We start from the raw sequence: 23,955 nt of genomic DNA on the forward strand, positions 1-23,955 counted from the left end.
CAGGTCCGTAGTATTTACTGATGATCCTCTTTGTGTAGGTTCATGTTATATCTGCTGATTCGCCGGCCTGTGGTATCTGCTGCTGACCCGCTCCAGTGACTAGTGTCGGAGAAAAAAAGGCTCACGGAAGGGAACACAATAGCTATTTTCCAACAAAGTGGTTGCGAGAGCGCGGGTGCGTGCGAGTGCGAAAATTACAACGGCCTCAAGCTTTTTATTGGAAGGACGCTGTCTGAACTTGGTCCAATGCTGACGCGCGCGGTCTGGCTTTGGTACGAGGCAGCGACGTGCTGCATATTGCGGAGGTGTTGTCTGTCCTTGATCAACGCTGACTCGTGCTGTCTGGGTTTGATGCAGGGCTGTGACGCGCTGCATATTGGAGAGGCGTTGTCTGTCTGGTCAACACCCAGCGGAGATGAGTCTCCGTAGATTCCGGGCATTCAGTGGTTGCTTTCAGGAAGCTGACCTTCCTGGTAGTTCATTAGTGTTTTAAGGGTTTTCCAGATTGTTTTATTTCCGGATGCTCATACTACGAATCCATTGTTGTTTGACATTTTGTATTTCAAACCTTCGACTTGAAAATTTCACGTGTAATATATCTTCCCGCAGCTGTTGACCCATAGACCCTACCTACTGGGCTTTGGACGCACTGGATAGTTAATGAAAACTGCTGGGCGATTATTTTACGTTTTTTGTTCGACTGACCTTTTCCAACCGGAAGATAAATTATTAATTCCATAACTCTAAGGAGTGCTGGGGAAACGTCCTACCATCCGCACACTTTCACTGCAGCGAACAGTACGAATTTACTGGAAAGGTCGACTCTAAAACGAAGCCGACGGACCTCAGCACAATATCGTTGGTAGCAGTTCACTTCGGTTCATTTCCTGGGTTTACACTGTTTGAGACTGCTACACTCGCCAAATAACGGAGAGACGGATAATGAGATAGCCGAATGGGTTGGTTTAGTGCTGGTGAGTCACACGGCCTATACTGTGACCGTAGATGGTGAAAAGAGGGCTATGTGTGAAATGGGTGGATCAAGTGATGCGACTAGCAACCACAGACCGAATATCACAAAATCTTGTGACGACCCCTCAATTGCAAATCTGGCTGCCTAAACCAAATACCAGAGCGTCGTGACTCCACTCCGGAAAGTTGCGGGTTCTAATTTCCCGGTGACTCATTTGCACTGCCAATGTTTTTCAATAGTAAAGTGCTTTCCGACGTTTCAGAATGAGTTTCCTTTACATGTAGGATAAAATACACACTTTGAGCTCTTCCCACTACCTATAAAAGTGACTCTTCTGCTGCGCGTACAAACAGGTGCCACCAACTTCGTCTGACTACACATAGGCCATTTTTCAGTTGCTCTGTTGAAATGCACGTTGGGTGAAAATTCCCGCATTTACTGACCTGACTTAATCGGGATTTCTTGTTACTTTTGTCGATTGTTGACGTCGATGGTGTTACTGATGGTGTGGTGTTAGCAAAACCTGGGCAGACGTCATGTGATGTCAGTTACGCGTACTTTTCACTCCACAAAGCAAATTGTTTCGATAGAGCAGCGGTTTTTTTCTCATGAGAAGGGACTGATGTACTGAAAAATCTAACAGTTGGTAGTAGGCGGATGGATCCAACATAATTGTCGCATTTTTTGTATGTCAATCCCACCAGGGGCGACGTGACTTATTGATCGGAGTGCGGATTTACTGATGGGAAGCTCCGTGGATGGAACCCGATTCTGCATCTCGACTTCCCCTGTCTAGACTTGGGCAACCTGACAGTATCCCAGCCCTCATGCTTCCTTCGTGTGGCATGACATCTAGATACCGAAAGGGTGTTACAGCCGAACGATTTATTTTTTTATTTACAATCCCACCAGCTTACCACGGCAAAGCATCGGTGTTGAACGCTGATGTTATGCTGCCGATGATGATGATGAATCCCACCAGTTATTAGAAACCGAATATCTGGGCGATATCAATTTACCCGCCATTGTTAACGCATTGTTTTCAGCTGTTGTGAAGATATTAAGGGTTGACATTCCAAAGGGATGGTTTACTTTTCAGTTTTACCCCTTCCATCTGTTTCCGTTGCCTCCCGAGCAGTTAGATGCCACAATTATTTCCATCAGAAGATGCTAATTCTGATGGATGCATTTCAGTGGTTATCTCTCTTACAAGATACCGGTATTCTTCCCCTTCAGATGCGTTCTCCAGACTGAGACAATCGTACAGGATTCCGTTGAAAAAAATAGTTGTTGTCCAGCTGCTACATTCTTTTGGTGTCCAGCTGTCATGTTCGATGGAAGCACGAGAGCTGAGATTCTGCCAGATTGCCCAAGCCTATGCACCAACAGTCGGAATGTCGAGGTTGGGTCAGAACCATGGATCTTCTTGTTAGTAAATTCGCGCTTTAGCCATTGGGCTACCTCCACGGTCCCGGTATCTTAAGCAGACAAACTAGGTACTAATAAGGAAATAAATCGTTCAGCTGTAGCACGCTTTCGGTGCCTAACTGCCACGCCACCCGAAGGTTGCACAAAGGCTGGGATGCTGCCAGGTTGCCCAAGCCTAGACAGGGGAGTCGAGAGGCAGAGGTCGGGTTCGAACCACGGACCTTCCGGTCAGTAAATGCGCGCTCTAACCACTTGGGCCATCTCGCCCTCATTGTAACCGAGAAGTCTTTGGTGCTTCGACTGAGCTATTTCTTGATTTTTGGTTGTGTGCCATAGCCTCTCAACCGGCGTGAATGCTTCTCCTTGGTGGGCTGTGAAGTGACTCCTGAGTCATTAGCAGCGTCACATTGTTCGGTTATTCCGTACACTGTTTTCGCATTTTTTGTTACGTTACATCCAGTCATTTGATACCGATAATCGACGAAGCTTCACGTGACTTCGGATCAACGAATATTGTATGAGGTTTGTCGCCAAATTCCTCGAGTGATTTTCTCTCACCTCTTCGTTCCCCATCTTCACAGGAAGTTGCACTGTCAAATGGGAGAACAAGTCCATGTACTTCATTGTGACGGTATTCGGCCTGGCAATATGAGATCGGTACACTGATGCGCGTACGAGTTCCCAATCAGACTCAGCGACACCCTCGCACGAATGTCGATTTCCTTCAACTACAAAAGTGGACTTCCTAATTTTCTATCAAAACCCCACCTATGTTGTTCGCGGTTGCTGACCTGTTGCTGGACCTGTATTGGTGTTCAGCTGCTCTCATTCTTGACCATTTTATGAAATCCAGTTAACACGGCGGTGCGGTGGTCAATTGTATCTTTTCTGTGGGGACTTACTTGTGGTAACCCGAATTCCTGTTGCTCTGGTCTTCTTTCAGTTTTACAGCTGCAAAAGATTGTGATGTGAAGCAGAGTTCTGTTTCGGGCCGCTTATCAACAACTCGTTTTCGTTGAATTCCTGATGGAGTTCCTAGTCCTGTTCTAAGACGGATAAGATACCCTGTTGACATATCTGGTCCATTCATGTGATCAAAAGCTGCCACCTTGACGTGTTGGTCGGGCTTGAGTGCTGCAATCAACTCGCGGGCTACACTGACTTGGAGTTCGTTCCACAAGATGCAACCATGCTAGCAAGGCCAAAAGGGTGCAGTCAGACCAAGAGCAGCGGTATCACATACTACGGGTAATCGTATTACGAAGCGGTCTGGAGGTAAGGTCATACTGTCCTCTGCAATAGCAGTGTCAAGGCAGCTAGATGTATCCTCCAGGCGGCCAACGTGTCCACTTTTATGGAAGCAGCGATGCTGCCTTCTCCTGAGAAAGGACGGGTTAGAAAAGGTTGGCCCTGAAACCCGCACACATTGATCGCCCAACGGTTGACCGTGACAGCCGGCGCATTATTGTGCGTTCAAAATATTTTTAAAACCGAAGAGTCCTGTGCTACTCAAAAGGCACTTGCTGTGCCTAGCCGCATCAGGAGCGGCACAGCAATGCCTCGGGTCAGGCCAACCCCTTGCACGGTAAACTATTGAGTCGTCGGCTCCCGGAAGGGTCCCCAAAGAAAGCCCTTCTTTCCTCTGTCAAACTTTTGAGTCAGAGACTAAGGGTAGCGTCCCCGAACAAAACCTTATATCCTCCCACTGCATTGTGCGTCAGAAACTTAAGATGGGGTAACTTAACCAAAACCCCTTTTTCGGCCTCCACCCACACCCATCGAATGATGCAGTGCGGTCAAGCCATCCGCCAGCTTCCTAGCCATTGTTATGTGCAGGCCATCGCCTAGAAGAACAAACCAAAAGAATCACTTGCTAACCTCCAGGGAGCTGACCCACGTTGTAGCCTTTACTATCTTACTGTAGGTCAAATTGGACAATAGGCATCCCTTGTTGAAAATTTGCTTTCCTTCTCCGTCGATGTATGTTATGTCTCCGCTTAGGATGAGCTCAAATGTTACACATTTCACTCCCTGGGAATCTTGAGGCAATGGCTCATGGTATTTAAGATGTGGGAGTTGCATTCAGTCCCTGGGCTGAAAGCGCGTTACTGGACTGGATCCCAGGAAATAGTCGCCTTTGAGCTGTGCTCAATTAAAATTAACGCAGCTCGATACGGTAAACGGTGTTTACTTGTATCAGCATAGGCCCCAATGTATAACAGTTCTGAGACAGAACGGGTTTTATCAAGATCTTTTACGGCCGCTTCTTTCGGCAAGACGGACGGATATAGTAATCCCAGCGGGTGATATGAATGCCCAGGTTGGACAGCTTTAAATATAATTGGACGAACCTTATGGTTGTACGGCAGTGGAGCATCAGTGTCAACACTGATGTTGCTGTCTTTGATGATGTTTTGGTGGTAGATTAGCAGTCGACACTCACTCTATGGATAATGGGGAGCGACTTTTTCAGTCATGTGCTGATCATCGTCCATTTCTGGCCAACACAAACACCCACGGCCGAGTTACTTGGCGGCCACCAACCACAAGACAGTCATAGACTTATGTAGGACCATGTGGCTATCAGTTAACGATGGAGAGCCTCAATTAAGGACTGTCATTCCTTCGACTTGATTCTGATCATGGTATCGTCCAAACAAGGTTAACACTTCGATTTCCCTCAGCATTACGCCTGCCAAAACGGTGCAATTTCGTTAATCAACTTCGACAAATTTCAGTACATCATGACTGTCCCGCTGACCTAGCTAGGAAGCCAGTAGGAAGGCAGTCATGTGGATGGCGAACATTACTGGAGGTTGCTTGAAACTGAGTTGAAGAAGCTAGGCCATCAGCTTTCAGAACTGTTTGTCCAAGCCAACTGACCCGACCAGATGAATCCTGGGTGTCGTCTAGATTTACCAAAATAATTGCACCAGGGAAAAGCGAACATTTGGCATGGTTTTGTATGTCACAGGAATTTCAAGATCGAACCGACAAACCGATTATGCCCCCCCCCAATCCAGGGATGTGTGCCCTGAAACCTAAATATCTCGGGAATGGTCAGGTCTATTTACTATTCCATACTGCCTGTCCTACAAAAAGCGAGCAGATGCCGTTCACCAGGTGATGTGGTGTAGAAACCCAACTGTTCTGCCGTTCGCTTGGTTTGCTCACAATCAATTCTTCTGGTGTTATGACTTGAGGAACGTAAACTGCATTACTCTTTCTACGTAGAATTTATCTATATGGGCCTGGGTAATCCGCTACTCTGCTGTATCATATCACAACATCAGTGTCGAACACTGATGCTTCGCTGTCGTCAGTACCGAAGCGAATATCGCTGCGCGGCATTTGCAACGTCCTGGGAATTCACAGTCAAAAGCAGGCTTCTGTCCCATTGGAACTTCACTCAGATGGCGGGGCGAGGTGGCCCAAGTGGTTACAGCGTGGAATTACTCACCGGATGGTCCGTGGTTTAAACCCGACCTCTGCATTTCGACTTCACCTGTCCATGCTTGGGCAACCTGGCAGTATCCCAGTCCTCGTATTTCCTGGTGGCATGGCAGTTAGGCACCGAAAGGATGCTACGTCTGAACGATTTTCAATCAGATGGGGAAGATATCAGACACTCGTGGGAACACAAGGTGGGGTTCTTGAGTCTCATCAGGAGCTAAAGTAGCGACGGTTCAAGCTGGGGAAAAGCTCTGGGATATTCCTTGGTTTCCGACTTTCCAGTTTTAGGTGAACTAGTTAAAACGTTTGGTCTTACACCCTTCCTCTCATCGGCACCGCTCACAGCTGATTTAATCGGGAATTTATTAACAAACAGTTGTTTTGGGGAATAGTGATCTCGGTAAGGAGGTTACATTCATTCTTGTGCTGGCTTCAGGTAACAATATGTCACATGACAATCTACGGAAGCAAGACACTAGTCACAAGTTTGCTGAAAATTCGACAGTCCACGACCGGTTTCGCCCTTCTTGGGCTCATCAGTCCCCGAGTTTAAGTCAACCATAGGTTCTACTTGAACCCAGGTTGGATAGATGTCGACAAATGCACTCATTTGCATATCAGTTTTCATAGGAGAATCGACTGAATCCCTCGTTTATGATATTTAGTTGAGTCTCTCATGAAAACGAAATTGATGTGCAAATAAGTGTATTTGTAGGACTCAGTCCAATTTGGGTTCACGTAGGACATCAGGATGATGCAAACTCGAAAGACTGCGCCCACCTGATGAGCCCCAAGAAAGGCGAAGCCGGTTGTCGGCCGTCGAAGAGTTTTCAGCAACCTTGTGAATAGCTTCGTTTATGAAAAAAAACACCTTATTTGTGAGCCTTAGATGTTCTAACTTTACCCATTAATAGGCGACCAGCGGACATAATGAGCGCGTGAAATGTCAAAAAACACGAGCGACGAAAATGATGTAGCTGTTCACTATTTCCTAAGGGCTCTGTTAGCTTCGTATAAAGATCGTCTTCCAAGAAACGACGTCCCCCAAGGTATAACCGCGTTTTCTTGTTTTCATTTACCAGCATGGAGAGAGCTGTCGTTTCCACACGCACTGACTGCACCTAGTTTCCATTTTGAGTTAGCAAGACAGCTCTATGATGTACCTGTACCCAACTTTGCACAAGAACCAACGAGTTCGTTAGTTTTTGTCGAAAGCGTCTTTCAATTTAATGTCTATTCAAACTTACACACGTAGGTACAAGGCAATCTATTATTTTCCACGTTTATCCTGATGTTACTTACAGAACCGTTTATGTATAAACAAGAGACTTAAGATATTACATTGGCTCGCGGAGAATTCTTAACACTACAATCAATTCTGGGAAGATTTGAACGCCATCTGAATCGAATGGCCAGGCCAGTGGCGGTCACGCACTCAAGATGGGGCGAATCGTCCCTGGTTCCACCGTCTTTGTTGGGCCGATGTGCAAGCGATCAGAAAGAATTTAGATAACAACAGTTACTGAAACAGCCCCTCCAAATAGAATTTTTGGGACCAACTTTCGATCACAGCAGAAAATCATCCGTCGGTACACACAATAATGTGCGGTTTGAAATCTTTTGAGGTTTTCCCTGGACTATAAAGAACATGTGGTGGAATTGTTCAAACAAAAAAGACGACGCCCCACTACACATCATAGCACTCTTTACGCGCTCATATCAAGCCTGTGAGCATACTTGTTTCCATTTGTCATAGTTGAAGGATAGATCCAGTTTGCCCATTGGAAATAAGAACCGTGTACGGGCATCAGCAATTTCCTCATGGGGCATCTTGCGAAGGCTAATACTAGTGCAACACTTAACGATGAACAAGAAAGTAAGATTTTTCCCTTGCTCTTTTTTGTCACAAACTGCCTGTTTCTCACTCCTGCCGTTGGCTGATGACATTCAGCTGCAGTCCGTTTAGACGAACTCCTCGAGCTGGTGTCAGGGGACAACGCTACATTTTAACGTGGTTTCAAGGCCTTTGTTGGTAGCTCGTCACCTAACATAGTATCCTTCATGAAATACCTCCGTGCCATCCTGTTCGATTAGCTGGTACGCACCTCACACTAACGGTTTCTCCAGTCATGAATTTGTTCTGCGCTCTCAGGTTGAAGGCGTTATGGGTCACTTAAATCTTGCTCGTTATTTCGTTAGAGCTTGGTCACGCCAATGAGTGCGATGAAATCTCCAGAAAGTATTTTGGCATAATGAGTTTGATCATTGGGTGTTCAATGTATTTCCACCGTTTTGCTTCACATCAGTTCCACTTTCTATACATAGTCAAGTCACAAACTTTTACTCGCGCAATCGGAATTTCGTCACTCTGTGGAAGCGGGATTTTTAGCTAACTTGGCGTTTCGGGTTTTAGATGGCTGAGGCGAGCTGTTTTCTTTACTTCCTAGGGTGCGGTCTACTAAATAGCGACAATTAAATGGTAGTCGAAGGGGACTAAGAGCGAATATTGAAGAAAGATGTGATTGGGTGTCAGTCGTGGCCTGTATTCGCTGACCAGACCACTCCAGACAGGCGACCCAGATAATGGGAGATCATACGTACTCATCCAGTTCGTGATGGCATGCGACCTGAGGTACTGCCAAAACAAGAATACAAGAACCTTCTACCGAATCTTTTGGCTCGAAAATCTGACAACAAGTGCGCGCTTCGTGTTGAAAGACTACTGTATAAGTCCAACTTTTAGGATGCAGAACACATTTTCAACAGGAAAAGCCGGTTGTTCTGATACGGCAGTGAAGCACTGGTGTCATGCTGTCAATGATGATGGTTGGTCTGATCCTTCCCCATTGAAAAACCTCGTGGAAGAGAATGCAAGTATCGCACGGACTGCGTTGGTGCACAGGCAGTCACTACTTCGAAGTGCAGTCCCCATGTGAGGGGTAGGCACCGATGAGAATCCTTAACACATTCACCCCACGTTTCATATCCGTACAATAGCATAAGAGGTACTGAGGCGTTGCACGCTCGACCGTCGCCACTGTAGATGATGAAGAGAGCTGCGTGGGACTTGGTGATCGGACCAGAAATTTTCAATAGAATTTATCTCCGACTCAGAGGAAGTCACTGACCTTCAGCTCAGTAAAAGTGCCTTGGCTAATCAAAGAGTTCAGTATTCCACATTAGCCCCAGGCTCATTAGAGGGCTGGTGATTCCTTGCTATGAGGGATGTGGCGTCGCACTAGTAGTTTTCACTCTGGGGAAGTAAGAAATCATGATCAGCTGTAAAATGGTCAACCAGATAAAATGTTGCCCATTTATTGTGAACTCGCAAAGAAGAGAACAACGGTCTGATTGGATGAGTGCATGACTAACAACACTTAGTAGAAGGCTGGCTCTCCACGCTAAAAAATACACAACAGACCTTGTAGATACGACCTACCTGTCCAATACAATGTAAAGCAGATTCTGTTCCATGCCAGTCTGTCGGTATACCTGGCTACCGCGGTCTCAACACGCGACCATAAAAACAAAATGTGTTACATGGAGTTAACATCCTCAGATCCTCTGACGATTCTTGGTCGTTTATTAACTGTTTCCTACATGGGTCCCACTACAGGGATGCCTGTGGGCAACTGCACAAGCAAGGTGTAAAAAGCAACTGGAAACAAAGTGTATCTTCTTGAAAAACACTAACAGATGACAATCACGGGGCCACTAAATCTTGTGGGAGACATCCAGTGCGACCAGGCATAGTCGTCAATTGGGGATAATTTGCAGTTAGCCAGCTGATCACCTCATCCTGGCGGCCACGATAAGCCTGAAACATAAAACACGTACACGAGGGTAACGCGGACCAAATTCACTAGGTAAATAATCATTACGACTATGGAAAGCATTGAGAGCTCTGAAGTCGGGTGGAGTGTTTCATCCTCCCAATAAACAGCACTCTAATACACACTAGACTCTTGTAGGAAATGACTATCGCAAAGCCAAAAACGTCGACCTGGGATGCCTCCTAACAAGCGAGATATTCAGGAACGCGATAATTACTTCGTAAGCAGCATTTACCTCGCTGTATTTTTTACCACTAAAGCTGCCCATATCCTCTGATCGAAGAAAAGTGGATTCGCACACTAGATCCTAGCTTATCCAATAAAAAATTCAGCGCCTCAAGAAAGCAGCGTAAAAATGGTGACACAGTAATTAACTAATCATTATATTCAGCTGTGAAAAGAGCGTACATGTTTTAGTGCTGATAGATGCCAGTTTCGTTCGCCGATGATCTCGAAAAATGCTTGAGAAAGAGAGCTGTGACTAGGGTGCGAAATTACTGGCTGGGAGGTCCGTGATTCGACGAGGACAGTTTGCGTCTCGATTACTCCTATCTAAGTTTGGGTTATCCGGAAGTATCTGATCCCCGTGCTTCTTCTGAGACGAATGACAGTTACGCACTGACAGCCTATTTTTTGTCATTGGGGAGCTATGCGTTGGAGGCGCCATCTAGAATAGCTGGTGCGTTTGAGGTCCGAAAACAATTCGGTCATTTCAGTTTGATAAATCACTTCCTCTTCCGCCTACTGTGATTGAATGTGGTGAACTCAGTCAACATGGCTCAGTGTTTATAGCGTGGAATTACTCACCGGAAGGTCTGTGGTCTAAACCCGACCTCTGCATTTCGACTTCCTCTGTCCAGACCTGGGCAACCTGGCAGTATCCTAGCCCTCGTGCTTCCTTCGGCTGGCATGGCAGCTAAGCGCCGAACCTTTGTACCTTTTATTCAGCCAAGGATTTGCCGTAGATCCGTACACGCCCATACGGATTGGTGCCGTGGTTGCAAAGAAAGCCTTCGGTGGACAGACACAGGTATTGTTTCAATAGACCAGACAGTGGTTCTAGGCTCAGGAAAACTCATCCGCAATGACTGCTGAAAACAGAGCGAAATTCTCGGCGTTCAGAACAGGATTGGGCAGACGAGTTGGGTCTGGTTGATACTACAATGGGTTCTCGTGTTCGCCAAATTCATCCACTCTATCTTTCATTCATACGGTGTGAGGTGGGGCTATCCAGGTCATCATCAATGTTCACATTAGTTCACAACCAGATCCGCCGCTGACTTAAACGACGGAGGCAACAGCACCGTAAAGAAACCAGCAGATAATCGACGTGTTCCCCGTACAAGGACCTCGCTTGGTTTACCACGTGCGTCAAAACTCGCTAGGAGTCTGACTAATAATGATTGGGTAGATAATTGCTACCGAATTTTCAGTCCTCATACAAGCTGCAATAACAAGCTAACGGCTTGTTAAAGGGGCAATCACCTGACTGTTCACTGGTACTTAGATTCCATAAGAAGTTCGACGCATCTGCCACACTATGGAAAAACTATTTATCATACTAAAGCAACGCACAATACGAACGGGTCTTTTCCCCAACTTACATATTGTTCTACGAGATACCTACAAGCGGTATTGTCTCAAAATGTCCTATCGTCATCATCATTATCCCCGGATGTCAAAACTGCCTACATGTTGCACAAATATTGTAGCTAGCACAATTTCGTTCGCCGACTCTGGAGCAATAGGGGATGGGTGGCTACGCAGTGGAGGCAGTAACCCATCTAATTAAAGCGTGAACATAGGAGTATCAGTGAAATGTTCATTGGAAAGATCGGAAAGAAAAGCCATACACTGAAGGCAACACCTTGAAATCGTGCGAGGTATTGAGCAGGCAACTGTATTAACTAATCCGCACATGCATGCGCATGATTCGAACGTTTTAGTCAACGTCTCTAATCACTGACGTCCCCCATCGAGGGAGATGCTAATGATCATTATCATTATCATCGACAGTGTTCAGTCCCCCATCAAAAGGTCCCCATCGAGGGAGATGCTAATAATCATTATCATTATCATCGACAGTGTTCAGTACCAATCCTTCGCTCCCGTACAACCATGATTTATTTGAAAGCCTTGTGAAGAAAACAATAAAGGTGGATGGGGAAGGGATTTGTTAGTATAATCATTTAGAGATGTCTGCACCTCCAGAAACTCGTTCAGTTAATCTAGACAGAAACTGAAAACAAGAAGGCCACTGACGTCGATTAGAAGCCTATCTTGCAGCGCCTCCAACCAGGCGCAATGAGGATGACACGGTCCTCATCCTGGAAGGTGAGCAACATCGACAGGTTTCAAGCATTTTGTAATCTCTTTTATACCCAGGTCAAGGGTCGGCCACTTCTCTGCTTCCACCATTGACTTGGGCAAGGAAAACAGCGCTCTCTTCGGCAAACTATGGTTCAGTATACGTAATACGTTTTCAGTGACCATTGCAGCTGATTTTTCGGTATTGGCTTTCAAAAATTGCCCGATCTCCGGCTCGTCTCTCCTTACCGTGGTTGTGCGAAGAGGGTTCTCCGGGAAATTCAGTGGACTAGTATATGGAGCACGTGACCAAGCCAGCGCAAACTATGAAGTTTGGTCAGTTCATCAATAGTGGGCGGGGCACTTTCTTCGAAAACCATTCGACGGACTTCAGCCTTACCTATTTTGACGTCCCCACCAGAGTCGTGCAATACTCCAAAGATAACGGCGGTCAAACACTGAATATTTTGACATTCTCAGCGAGCATATTTCTGATTCTTATGACAATATGAAGGCATCGCAATATTGCAGGATGATGTCACATGATGCGGGTTGCCCAAAACTGCTCTGGCATGCTCAATACCGATAAAAATATCTCGCTTGGATAGACGACCGGGACCAACACAACTTCCCAGGTAGGCCAATTTATCTGCTGCCTCAATCGTCAAGCAGGAAGTTCGGGTTCGACGTCACTCAGTCATGCTCAAACACTTCGTAGGTGTGAAGCGCAAGCGAAACCACGGAGCAGAATTTTTTTGATGTCATCTGCAATACAATGGTTTCAGACCCAAAAGGAGCTGTCGTCCGCGTACTCGTGCATGTGAATAGAGCATGCGTGTGAATCCATAGGCAGTGAGCTTTCTGGGAGTGAGTTTTCTGTGGTTACATCAACGATGAAGTTTAAGATGTAAGTTGAAAACGAACAACCTTGCAAGGCAACACTGGATGTAGTGAGCTCAGACCTTTACGAATTCATGGGAGCCGGCGTAATGCGTTTCCAGGTCTACATGAAGGTCTACAGTGGCAAAGACAGCTTCCAATGTCTACCATACCTCTCGGTCTTTCCTTAGGGTTTTCACCATTTGGGATTCACGTGCTCCGTCATGCTGCCTGCCGGTATGGATTTCCAAACAGGGCTAGTGATTTCGGCAGTATATAGCGCTCACTTGGTCGTATCGGAGAAATCGGACAGAAAGCACCGGATGCCACTACCATAGGTCCTTTCGCATTTCGGACGCTTCCTCCACGTGCTCGTTACCAGTACAATGTTGGTTTACTGAAGAGAGTAGCTGAGCTAGCTCAGAACGATACTGATAAGCCAAGTTATTTCTCCTGAGATGGTGATTCTCGCCGACTTGCGAGGGACTGAATGAAAGCGAATTGTCAGACGTGATGAGAATCAGGTTGTAAACCCCAGAAGAAGCGACAGACTTGAATTGTGTATCCCCACCATCTACTGATAGCCACGTGATCCAACTGGGGCCACGGTCGATTTGCAATTGGTGGCCCCATATTACAAGGTGCGAGCGTTTATGTCAAAAGTTCGTTTTGACCGGAAGCAGTTTATGGTCAGCATACAAATGGAGGCGCCCTCCGTTGTCTGTGCGGCTAGCATTGATTACGAATCGACCTCTCATATGTGATTCCGAAGAGCTCGGGTGACCGACCTTGGTATTCACGTGGCCCGCAAGAATGGCGAATGAGCTCGGGTAAATGTAGACATAAAGTACACTTTTCAGCTTCAAAACTGTGGTCTGTTGGGGTGTAAGCCGACACTACAAAAAAGCAGCGGATTTTACGTTGAGTAGCGTTAGGCTTGACCACTGTCAAATATGTCTTCTATCAATTATGGAAGGATATTATCCGTAGACCTAAAAGAAGCTACGGTCAAATTGACTACACCCGCGTCACTAGAATTCATAGCACAGCTGAAGCGACTAGGCCTGTTGAGGTAAGTAATAATACCCACACCAAGGAATCATTTCAGACAACCTTTGCCTAATGCGAACCAACCGGGTGCATCCAATCTGTTCACCTCTAGGCAACAGTAAAAACGATCGACAAGATGGGAAACATGAGACAAACTAACCGAATGTAGGCAAGAACGTCCCTCGTTGTCTGTAAACGTGGCCAACTTCTCACCACCATGTTTTAGCAGTTCTTCAAGTACACCGAGGCAACCACAAAAGGCTGCTCGGTGGGCCGCTGTGGCCCCGTCGGACCGCGTGCGGGCAAAAAGATCCGCTCCGGATTGTAGCAAAATTTGACATGTCCTCAGGCGGTTATTACGGGCTGCGTAGTGCTACTAAGGTGAGAGGGTTCGGCATAGGTGGAAGACAACTTCACTTACCAAAGCAGTGTAGCCGTATTTGTCGGTGTCATTAATTCGCTGGGGATATCGCTTGATCAAAAATGCCACACGAGTATCATCGCCCATCAAGGCGGCTGACCACAAGCCTCTTTCGAAGTCTACCTCATCTAGTGTTTGATTGAGTGAGGGGCAAGTACTTCCGTGGGAACAAGATAGGTGATCCCCTGCATTACACATTACAGTACGAGGAGATCGGAAATGTGCTGCAAATACAGGTAAGATAGTTGTGACAATCAAAATCCGAGCAGAAGAAAAAGTGAAACACTAATCATGTCAACTCATGAAGACTAAGTCGTCAGACAGGCTGGGGAACTCTGAACTTGTAACGGAACCTGAAAATCGAAACAGAGGAAGATGGATAGTTGTAGCACGAAGGATCCAATGAAGAAGGCTGGTCATATGAAAATACGAGAGTAGACGGATTGAGACAGGTCTATTCAGAGGAAGTCATTAGTCTGACGTTCATTGGCTGGTGATTTTGGTAACATTTAAAGAACGGTGGGGCTTGGACTGCAAGGCTTCAGTTCATCTACGAAAAGGAGCGGTCCGAAAATGAAGCCTTCTGGAGCCACGGTAGACCAGCTTATCCAACTTTCATTCCTAATGTTCAACTGGGAAAACCTAATCTAGTGAGAGGCTTTACATGAACCGCGTGAACCCCTAGCTCAGGACGCGGTGACCACTGTGGAATCCAGTCGGCTTTCAGAAAGCCGAAAATCACACATGAGGCACCACTCATTGCAAGACTGCGTAGGATCCAAACATGTCCCCCTGTAGATGAGATGTAGTAAAGGTTTGGGGGATTTGTAGAATTTAGATTCACATTGCTCTCGTCTGAACAGTCCTCCTTCTGTCCTGATGCAATTATTCTGGTGAGTTTACACTAAAGGAGAGAAACACAAGGCCCCAGTTTCACTTTTATTGAGGCTCATCAGTAGTCAGAGTTTAAAATCCGGACACCTGGTAAGCGAGGCAAGCATGTGGACACAACTCCACCAGCGCACGATGGGCGCACATGTGTGAACGGGCGAAGGTGCTTAGATATGGGTGAGGTGGATGGTAAACTTGTGACTTGTGGATTCGTATGGGGAATAATTTCCGGGATGTGGCGCAGTTTGTTCAGTCGAAACCGACTAACCAGGTCACCAATCTCAAAATGGGAATGATCTGAGCACCCCCTTTCGCCTCCCCGAACCTTGTTGGTATCGTTCCGCGTACATACGGATAACGGCTGGGTCCGTGGGTCGACTGTAACACATAAGAATGAAAGACATTCTGGGGATTTGAAAGCATAGCGGAGCCACCTTTTTGTCGGGGTTACAGGCACTTGGCAATCGACCATCAGAACTTAGCACCATGGGTTGTTCGGCGATGGACCTATAAACCGAACCGTCGATGACTCATCATCTTGAATTATCGTTTCTGAGACACAGCACACATCAATGCCAAGCGAGTCCAGTGTGAGTGCAAGGGCAGCTTGTTGTCCTGCTTGCTTCAGAGTGCAAACATTGAACGCGGCCAGATAGACTGGGTGTCGAGGCTTGAGGACTGATTTGGAGATTCCTGAAGATGTCGGCACCATGTGACGAGCAGATGCTGCACGCAAAACCGATGCATGACGAACGGAGTCATCAGTCCTAAGTGCTGGGCCTACAAGGAGAGAGTTATTAATGGGGTGGGGAGAGGGGGAAGAAAAAGTATGTGAAGGAGAAAGAAGGGAGGCGTCAGCAGTAGCCTGTTTTCGCTTACCCGCCCTGCTGTATGCAGCAAGTAAGGCGACCCGGCTGATGGCACCACGCGACGGCCGATGTGGCATGAGAATATTGTTAGTTGTGTAGGTCATGGTTGTACGAGGGCTGGGATACTGCCAGGGCGCCCACACCTAGACAGGAGGACGATTAGGGTCCTCAACCAAAGCCTTTGGCTCAAAAGCCTAACCGCAAGGCAGCGGTGTTTGGCGGGAAATGTAAATGCATTACATTACATTACATTACATTACAAATATACATGTAGGGCGATATTTCAAATATCGTAGCCTCTGAAACATGAGGCGGCCTGGTGCAGCACATTCAGTTGCCTGAGAACATCATAAACGAGAGATTCAGCTGGGTTCCAGGTGAGTCTCTCGAAAGAACCAAATTAGTTTGCAGATGAGTATATATTCGCTAATTTCGTGAAATTTGGTTTCAAGTAGGACATAAGGTTGACGGAAACCCGGGGACTGCGCCTACCTGATGAGCCCCAAGAAGGGCGAAACCGGTCGTGGGCTGTCGATGGATTTTCAGCAACCTTATGAACAGTACATTACAAATACAGATGCATTGCCATTTCTACGGAACAAGTCGCCACATGTTCCAACCCCCAACCTGGAGGGCCAGGAGACTGTGTTCGTCAGACCTCTAACCATTGACCAACCTGGTATGAGAGACTCTGTGAGTGTCGCGGGACACTCTCCAGTATAGCTCAGTGGATCGCTGAGGTGCGCAAACCGTCACACCACGGTAAGTTCCAGTCTCTTCGTGACGGCGATGACTTCTAGTGCGCAAAGCCCACTAATGGTACTCCAAATTCTCTTTAGTAGCCGCCTCTTCGCTTATGTTCCGAACCTGGAAAGCGACTTCTTTTTAAAATCTATTGTTACATTCCTTTCCGTTAAATTTTGCTTACAGTGAATAAATATATATTCTATAGTCAAGATAAATGTACACTTTGAAGACCTTTGCCTTGACCGTCTGCGGCAATGGTCTCGATTGGCGCCGCACTCGCAGCAACGTCAAAGACACCCACGCAAGGCCGACCAGATCCACTTGGCTACCTGAGCCCAGTTGGTACATGAGCTGAATGAACATATACGGAGGCATTTGCCAAATAGTGTTTTGGAGCAGTGAGGGATTTTTCTGCTAACCGCTAATGCGAGTGGTTCTCTATCTTCTATGCTCTTTCCGCCTGAGTTCTTATGTCCTTCTTGTCAAGGGGCCTCTTTAACTATTACACAACACCCACATACTCTACCAGTGACTGGGCCTCGCGGTAAGTCACCCCTAGTCTTATTCTATCGCAAACTAGCAAAGAAGTTAAACATATCACTGAAAACATCACTGGAAAACCTTTCCAGAAAGTAAATAACAGCTGGGAGTGAAGGACAGACAAAAGACATGAAAGAACAAGCGAAGAGTAGGCACCTCGGTATGAGTCAAACCAAAGCAATACTGGAAATCCCTTTTCAGGACCAGAACCGCGTTGTCTTTCGGAACTGGTACTTGTCCTTTTGGTATCGAAAATCCTTCAAATTAGAGGATGTTCGGGTTGTCTGCGTCAACAAAACAATTTCGTTTCTTGAAAGCCCCAATGAGAGCTCTTTGATTGTTCTATTCTGCAATAATAGATTCAGAAGATTCAATGAGCCTATGGTTCATAGTGGATAAATCGAACTGAAATGAATAGGTTCAACTCCTACTTTGTTAAGTTGTAAGTGAAAATCCATGAACCGACTTTGGATTCGTTACACTGCCTAGACGATCTTTTTCAGATCCGGCTCCGGAATTCTAATAATTACTGTGGATGGGGTCCAACGTTGGTCGTATACAAGGGGAAGTAACCAGCTAAAAACATGATAAAAACCAGGTATGCAGGGCCCAAAGTCATTTCGTATATACTTAAGCTTTTACCAGATTAGCTGGGGGTAGCTATGCACTACTTCGTTTCCCTATGTAGCCTTCAGGTTCTACGGGAGAATCGGAAAAACTGAAAACCAGTGGGAAGGATTACTTGACACGTGATCCAAATATTGACCAGTTAATCGTTGTGGCAGATAAATGTACTTACCGAGGCTGGCTAGAGACGAGATCACCCCTCAAATCGGGGAGGCCAAGTCAGCTTTCCCAAAAATCTTGCCGACATTCCGGCATCTACTTCCTCCGAGAGACGTCAACTTGTTTGTCAAAGTCAGAGTATACACTGAGGCGGTGCGGTCCATACTGCTTCATGGACCAGAACCGTTGCTTCTATCCCCATATGATGTATGGAATCTCTCGCCGTTTGACGATAGAAACATTAGTCGGGTCTAGTTGGAACATCATATCATCCTTTCTGGAATACGCTAAATGATTTCAGGAGGGAGCTCTCCCGCAACCGACGAGCTTGCTGGATATGGACTTAGTGTTAGGAGGGTCAGATAGCTGAAAATAATCCCAGAATGTCCGGAGCATACTGAGACCGAAAAGCTTCACCAAAATCTCAATAGGAAAGCCGGCAAGCATCCGGGCCAGCCAATCACTTGATAAATTTAGCAAGAGCTGATGAATGCTCATGCACGCCACAGAAGCACGGCCGAATATGACAAGCGTCCAGAGGCACGGTCGATATTGATCGGTGCTCACTAACCGCCACTCAGACGGCTTGGATCAATTGCCACAAGTTCCCTTTAAATAGCGCCAGTCCGTAACTTTTACACTCGTCTCTTGTTCTTCCTCGTTGAGCTGCCATGCCACCAGAAGGAAGCGCGAAGGATAGGACACTGCCAGGTTGCCTACACAGAGGAAGCCGAGAGGCAGAGTTTGGGTTCGAACCATAGACTTTCCGGTCAGTAAATTCGTGCTCTAACCATTGAGCTATCTCAATTGTTGCAATAAAGCTGTTACCATAACCTCGTAGACCATCTCTCGTTGGTTAACCAATAAGACAACTTAGTCTCATGCAAATAGGACCTGCATGATTACTACGTCATTTGTAACAGTTATACACAGTCGCTGGATGACCCTTTGGGTATCACTGGTCTGTCAACAACACGTGTTGTCGAGCACCAAGCGCGTGCACACAGAAGCCGCGTAAGTCACCGGAGATTGCACAATAAAACCGGTACATCTTCGGCGAATGCAGGGTGTAACCATATCAAACACTTTGAAACAAATACAGTCCACATAAACCAACTGAGCAAAGTTATCACCTGGTGACAATTTTATTCAGTGAGTTCCTCATAGGTCACAGGAATAAAAAAACCGAAAGGTTGTGGTAATAGTAATATTCGAGTCGAAAATCTCGAACACTCGCTTGACGATTAACGCCGTTTCAATTTACTACGAGGCGTTCTGCTCCGATCCGATGCACTTCAATTCCACTGAGGATGGAGCTTTTTGCCTAGAATTTACCATGCCGAAATAACCAAGTCGCCTGTAATTGTACTGGTTAGGAGCAAACTAATGTGAGGATGGCGGTCGCCAACCACGTCAGGAATAGTGATCGTCATCCTTGTAAGATTCCTGGGGAAATCCAAGCCAAAGATAAGAGCACCTTGAGGGGACAGCTTCATATTAATTAACGCCCTCTTAATGGAGCGAAACTATTTCTGCTGACTGACATTCAGATGGTGCGAAATTCGTAAAATCACCGATAAGACTGTCACACCTGGTGCTGAAAGCAATCTAATCTAGGGGTTGGACCGCAGAAGGACGCAAATTGCTACGAGCTTACAAGGAGGGTTTTCATCAGTTTCTAACAAAACGCCATGGCACATTGCGGCCTGCTGGGACTAATCCTACACCAAAATTTCTGTGGCGCTCGCAGCTAGGCGCTGCTACCGCCAAGAAACCCACGCCGCACACAATTGGCCAGCAGACGAGGCGCGAAGGCGAGATCTGATTGGCCAAAAGTCTGAACCCAACCGTCCTTGATGATCCAGTGCCTTATTCACAAGGCGTCAAAACTCCTAGAATATTGTTACTGCATACATTTTATATAAAAAGTTCCATGAATGTTTCTATTCGTTGTTTTTCTACTTAAATACGCGCTGTGCACCTTTGGTATTTCCTTTCCTGAGAACAGTGAAATGTGATAGATTATTGTCATGAAGTATTGTTAAATATTATATAGTAGAGTCGCACCGGACTAGTCCCGTTCCATGAAAAACAGAAGAGCTGAGAAATCATGCTTAACGTATCGAAAATCGCTCCGGAGTGATAAAACTAACCTCGTTGGCGCAAATGTTCATGTAGTTTGGAGTGTAGTGGTCTGGCTACCCAATAAGTCAGTTTACCAGGAGTGTGTGCCAAAGTAATAAAAATAATTACGCTAAGTTGGGTATACAAAAAATAAACAGGTCAGATGGAACAGACTCACTAACATTTGTTCTCTTTAAAATAGTTCGTCATTGGCCCAGGTCAGCGAATAAACAATAATCCAATAGTGTTGGTCCAGAGGTCTTCTTCTGAACAGTCAATTCCACTGAGGATGGAGCTTTTTGCCTAGAATTTACCATGCCGAAATAACCAAGTCGCCTGTAATTGTACTGCTTAGGAGCAAACTAATGTGAGGATGGCGGTCGCCAACCACGTCAGGAATAGTGATCGTCATCCTTGTAGGATTTCTGGGGAAATCCAAGCCAAAGATAAGAGCACCTTGAGGGGACAGCTTCATATTAATTAACGCCCTCTTAATGGAGCGAAACTATTTCTGCTGACTGACATTCAGATGGTGCGAAATTCGTAAAATCACCGATAAGACTGTCACACCTGGTGCTGAAAGCAATCTAATCTAGGGGTTGGACCGCAGAAGGACGCAAATTGCTACGAGCTTACAAGGAGGGTTTTCATCAGTTTCTAACAAAACGCCATGGCACATTGCGGCCTGCTGGGACTAATCCTACACCAAAATTTCTGTGGCGCTCGCAGCTAGGCGCTGCTACCGCCAAGAAACCCACGCCGCACACAATTGGCCAGCAGACGAGGCGCGAAGGCGAGATCTGATTGGCCAAAAGTCTGAACCCAACCGTCCTTGATGATCCAGTGCCTTATTCACAAGGCGTCAAAACTCCTAGAATATTGTTACTGCATACATTTTATATAAAAAGTTCCATGAATGTTTCTATTCGTTGTTTTTCTACTTAAATACGCGCTGTGCACCTTTGGTATTTCCTTTCCTGAGAACAGTGAAATGTGATAGATTATTGTCATGAAGTATTGTTAACTTCTATTTGTTGTTTTTCTACTTAAATACGCGCTATGCACCCTTGGTATTTCCTTTCCTGAGAAAGGTGGAATAAGTTGATAGATTATTGTCATGAAGTATTGTTAAATATTATATAGTAGAGTCGCACCGGACTAGTCCCGTTCCATGAAAAACAGAAGAGCTGAGAAATCATGCTTAACATATCGAAAATCGTTCCGGAGTGATAAAACTGACCGCGGTGGCGCAAATGTTCATGTAGTTTGGAGGCACATGGATTCAAAGGTTCCCGGGACGGTTTCGTTTTTGTCCTTCATTGGCTGCCATTCACATTGGAAAGGCAAAATCCATAAAAGACGTAGCACTGTTCTTTGAGTTTCCAGCGAGTTGAAGTAAGCTTGCCAGCGCGATGACACAGTAATCGTGAACGTCTTTCGAAATCCAGATAGCCACAAACGAGCAGTTAAAAGCTTGAATTATATACTTAATCCCGGTTTCGCAACTAAAAAAGAAATTGAATTTTCCTTAATGTCTATCAGGTAATCAGACTTTATTATATCGCTCCCAAATGCGCCAGAATCATAGCCTAATTTAGCAACAGTCCGCCTACCTGCCCTCACAGTGATGGCAGCTTGATTGAGCTGCTGGTAGATGACTTCAACGCTCCAGAGGCCTCCTGGATGGAGCTCCAGCGCGTCAGATAAAGCGGACGTTTCGCAGCGGCGCTGATTAAAGCCGCTTAACTGAGCGTTTGGACTCAAAAAGTCGTTGCACCCACCAGATACTGCGCAGGCCAAGTACCATCCCACCTCGATTTGGTTATCACCAACGAAAGACACTTCGTGGATCAGGTAACAATCAATGCCCACTGGGATATAGCATCTACTGTGTGCTGACCTTTGATTTCATCTGCTATTGGGCCAAAAATTTCGAACCTCAAGCATGGTTTCAAGACTTCTGCCGTGCAGACTTCTCAGGAATGCGCATCCTTTCGTAACAAGTCACACTGGGACTGGCTCCGGTGGAAGACCTATATAGGACCATTGTCCAGAAAGTTCACGAGGCTGAGGCGACTTTCGTCCCAAACAAACCACCACACACTCGGATGAACCGCAGGCTGCCAAAAAAGATTCGGCTACTTCTGTAAAAAGGTAGTAACTCTTTTTCAAAAACTTGACTACAAGCGATACAGAAGATGAGATGGCATTTCGTAAAATTCGGAACCGCTGTATATCAGAAAACAAGCCACCAACTGGAACCCACTCGAGAAATAAAAAAATGATTTGCAGGTTAATGCCTACATTTTGCGGACGACTTTAAATCGGTGAGTACCAATGCCAGTGCCCTCCAAGCGGACGTAGACGCTGCAAAGCAATGGTCTTCCGACTGGCACCTTCCTCTGAATGATGAAGAGTGCGTCCAAATATCATTTGAAGGAGACTCAGCGAATGCATGATGAGAAAGGACCAGAAGACCTCATGAGGATGAACACCGGAAAGAATTTGCATATCTGGGTCTCCTCAAACTTGCCCTTATCACTGCAACTTGATAAATCGGTCCGAAATGCATCCGCCATTTTACGGATGATCCGACGCACCTTCTCCCAAATACTCTATGGGTCTACGTCAAACCGCTCCTGGAATGTGCCAACCAGGTTAGCTACTCAGGACGCCCGAAAAACCTCACGTTCATGTTGCGTGTCAAGGGGGCCACCACGAGAACGGCTGCCGGCCACAAATCCGTGAATAACGAAACGCGTCTTGTGATGAACGATCTCTTTCCCCTAGAGTACCGTTGCCTCCAATGGCACCTAATCCTTACTTATGCAAACAGGTTTTTTTACCGCTGAGCCGGCAAACACCCGGCGGGGACATATTAAGTGTGCGCACATTCCTGAGACAATGTTTTTCTCATTTCGGTAGTAGGTGCGTGGAATGACCTTCCTCCGACGGTTGTTACCGCGCCTTCTAGAACCCAGTTTATAGCACTATTAGGCACTCATTTATGCGAATCCTCGCGTTGGCAAGCATATTTCCCCGCGCTGAGGACACGAAAAGCAGTGCTGCACCCTTTATTCATTTGTGACTTTCAGATGAACTACAGCCACTGGCCGAAAAGAACAAAAGCGTCCGGGTGAAGTTGGGCAAAAGCCCTGATCCTGTGTATCAATCCGTGAATCCGTGAATATATCACCTAACGACAGTGAGACATATGCTGTTGTGCTCCATTGGATCGCACTTGACCTCCTCACGGCCTGGTTCCGTTTCTCTGAAACTGGACTGAGAGCCCGTAGTATATTGCGATGGATAAATCCAGCTAGCCATGAATTGATTAAGCGTTTTACTGGTTAGCATTGATCCATTGGCGCGAAATCCGTGTTCGTGGACGCTCTAATGAGCGTGGGATTGCAGTGTTCAACAGTCCGAGGGATTTTTTGTTGCCCCAAAAATTGATGTAAGCCTGATAAAATATCATAAGTTAAAAATCCAAGGAAAGTTTAACTCACAGTTAACAGGGGAAATTCCGAAAATTCATATTCAGTTGAACTGCCATATCACAAAGGAAAAGCTCTGCTTTCCTAGTGTTCCAAAAATCCGACAAGCTTACTATTATTCTACTGGTATGACTGGACAGTGAGTGTCGTTCTCTTA

At 46.1% G+C, this 23,955-nt stretch overlaps 2 protein-coding genes across 2 annotated transcripts in view; one reads left to right on the forward strand and one right to left on the reverse strand.

The window, feature by feature from the left end:
* The window catches only part of T265_07259 (hypothetical protein), a gene marked incomplete at both ends in the record, with an annotated part of 15,844 nt that extends 12,417 nt beyond the window's left edge, over window positions 1–3,427 (forward strand). The window contains one exon of the mRNA XM_009172733.1: window positions 2,983–3,427. Coding sequence (XP_009170997.1) covers window positions 2,983–3,067 — 85 coding nt within the window. The remainder of the gene's footprint in view (window positions 1–2,982) is intronic.
* T265_07258 (hypothetical protein) overlaps window positions 1–14,470 on the reverse strand; it is a gene marked incomplete at both ends in the record, with an annotated part of 15,847 nt that extends 1,377 nt beyond the window's left edge. Inside the window, 2 exons of the mRNA XM_009172732.1 lie at window positions 14,084–14,296; window positions 14,345–14,470. Of these exons, the coding sequence (XP_009170996.1) occupies window positions 14,084–14,296; window positions 14,345–14,431 (300 nt within the window). The remainder of the gene's footprint in view (window positions 1–14,083; window positions 14,297–14,344) is intronic.
* Window positions 14,471–23,955: the final 9,485 nt, after the last annotated feature.

Source organism: Opisthorchis viverrini, assembly GCF_000715545.1.
Source record: "Opisthorchis viverrini unplaced genomic scaffold opera_v5_166, whole genome shotgun sequence".
Classification (NCBI taxonomy): Eukaryota; Metazoa; Platyhelminthes; class Trematoda; order Opisthorchiida; family Opisthorchiidae; genus Opisthorchis; species Opisthorchis viverrini.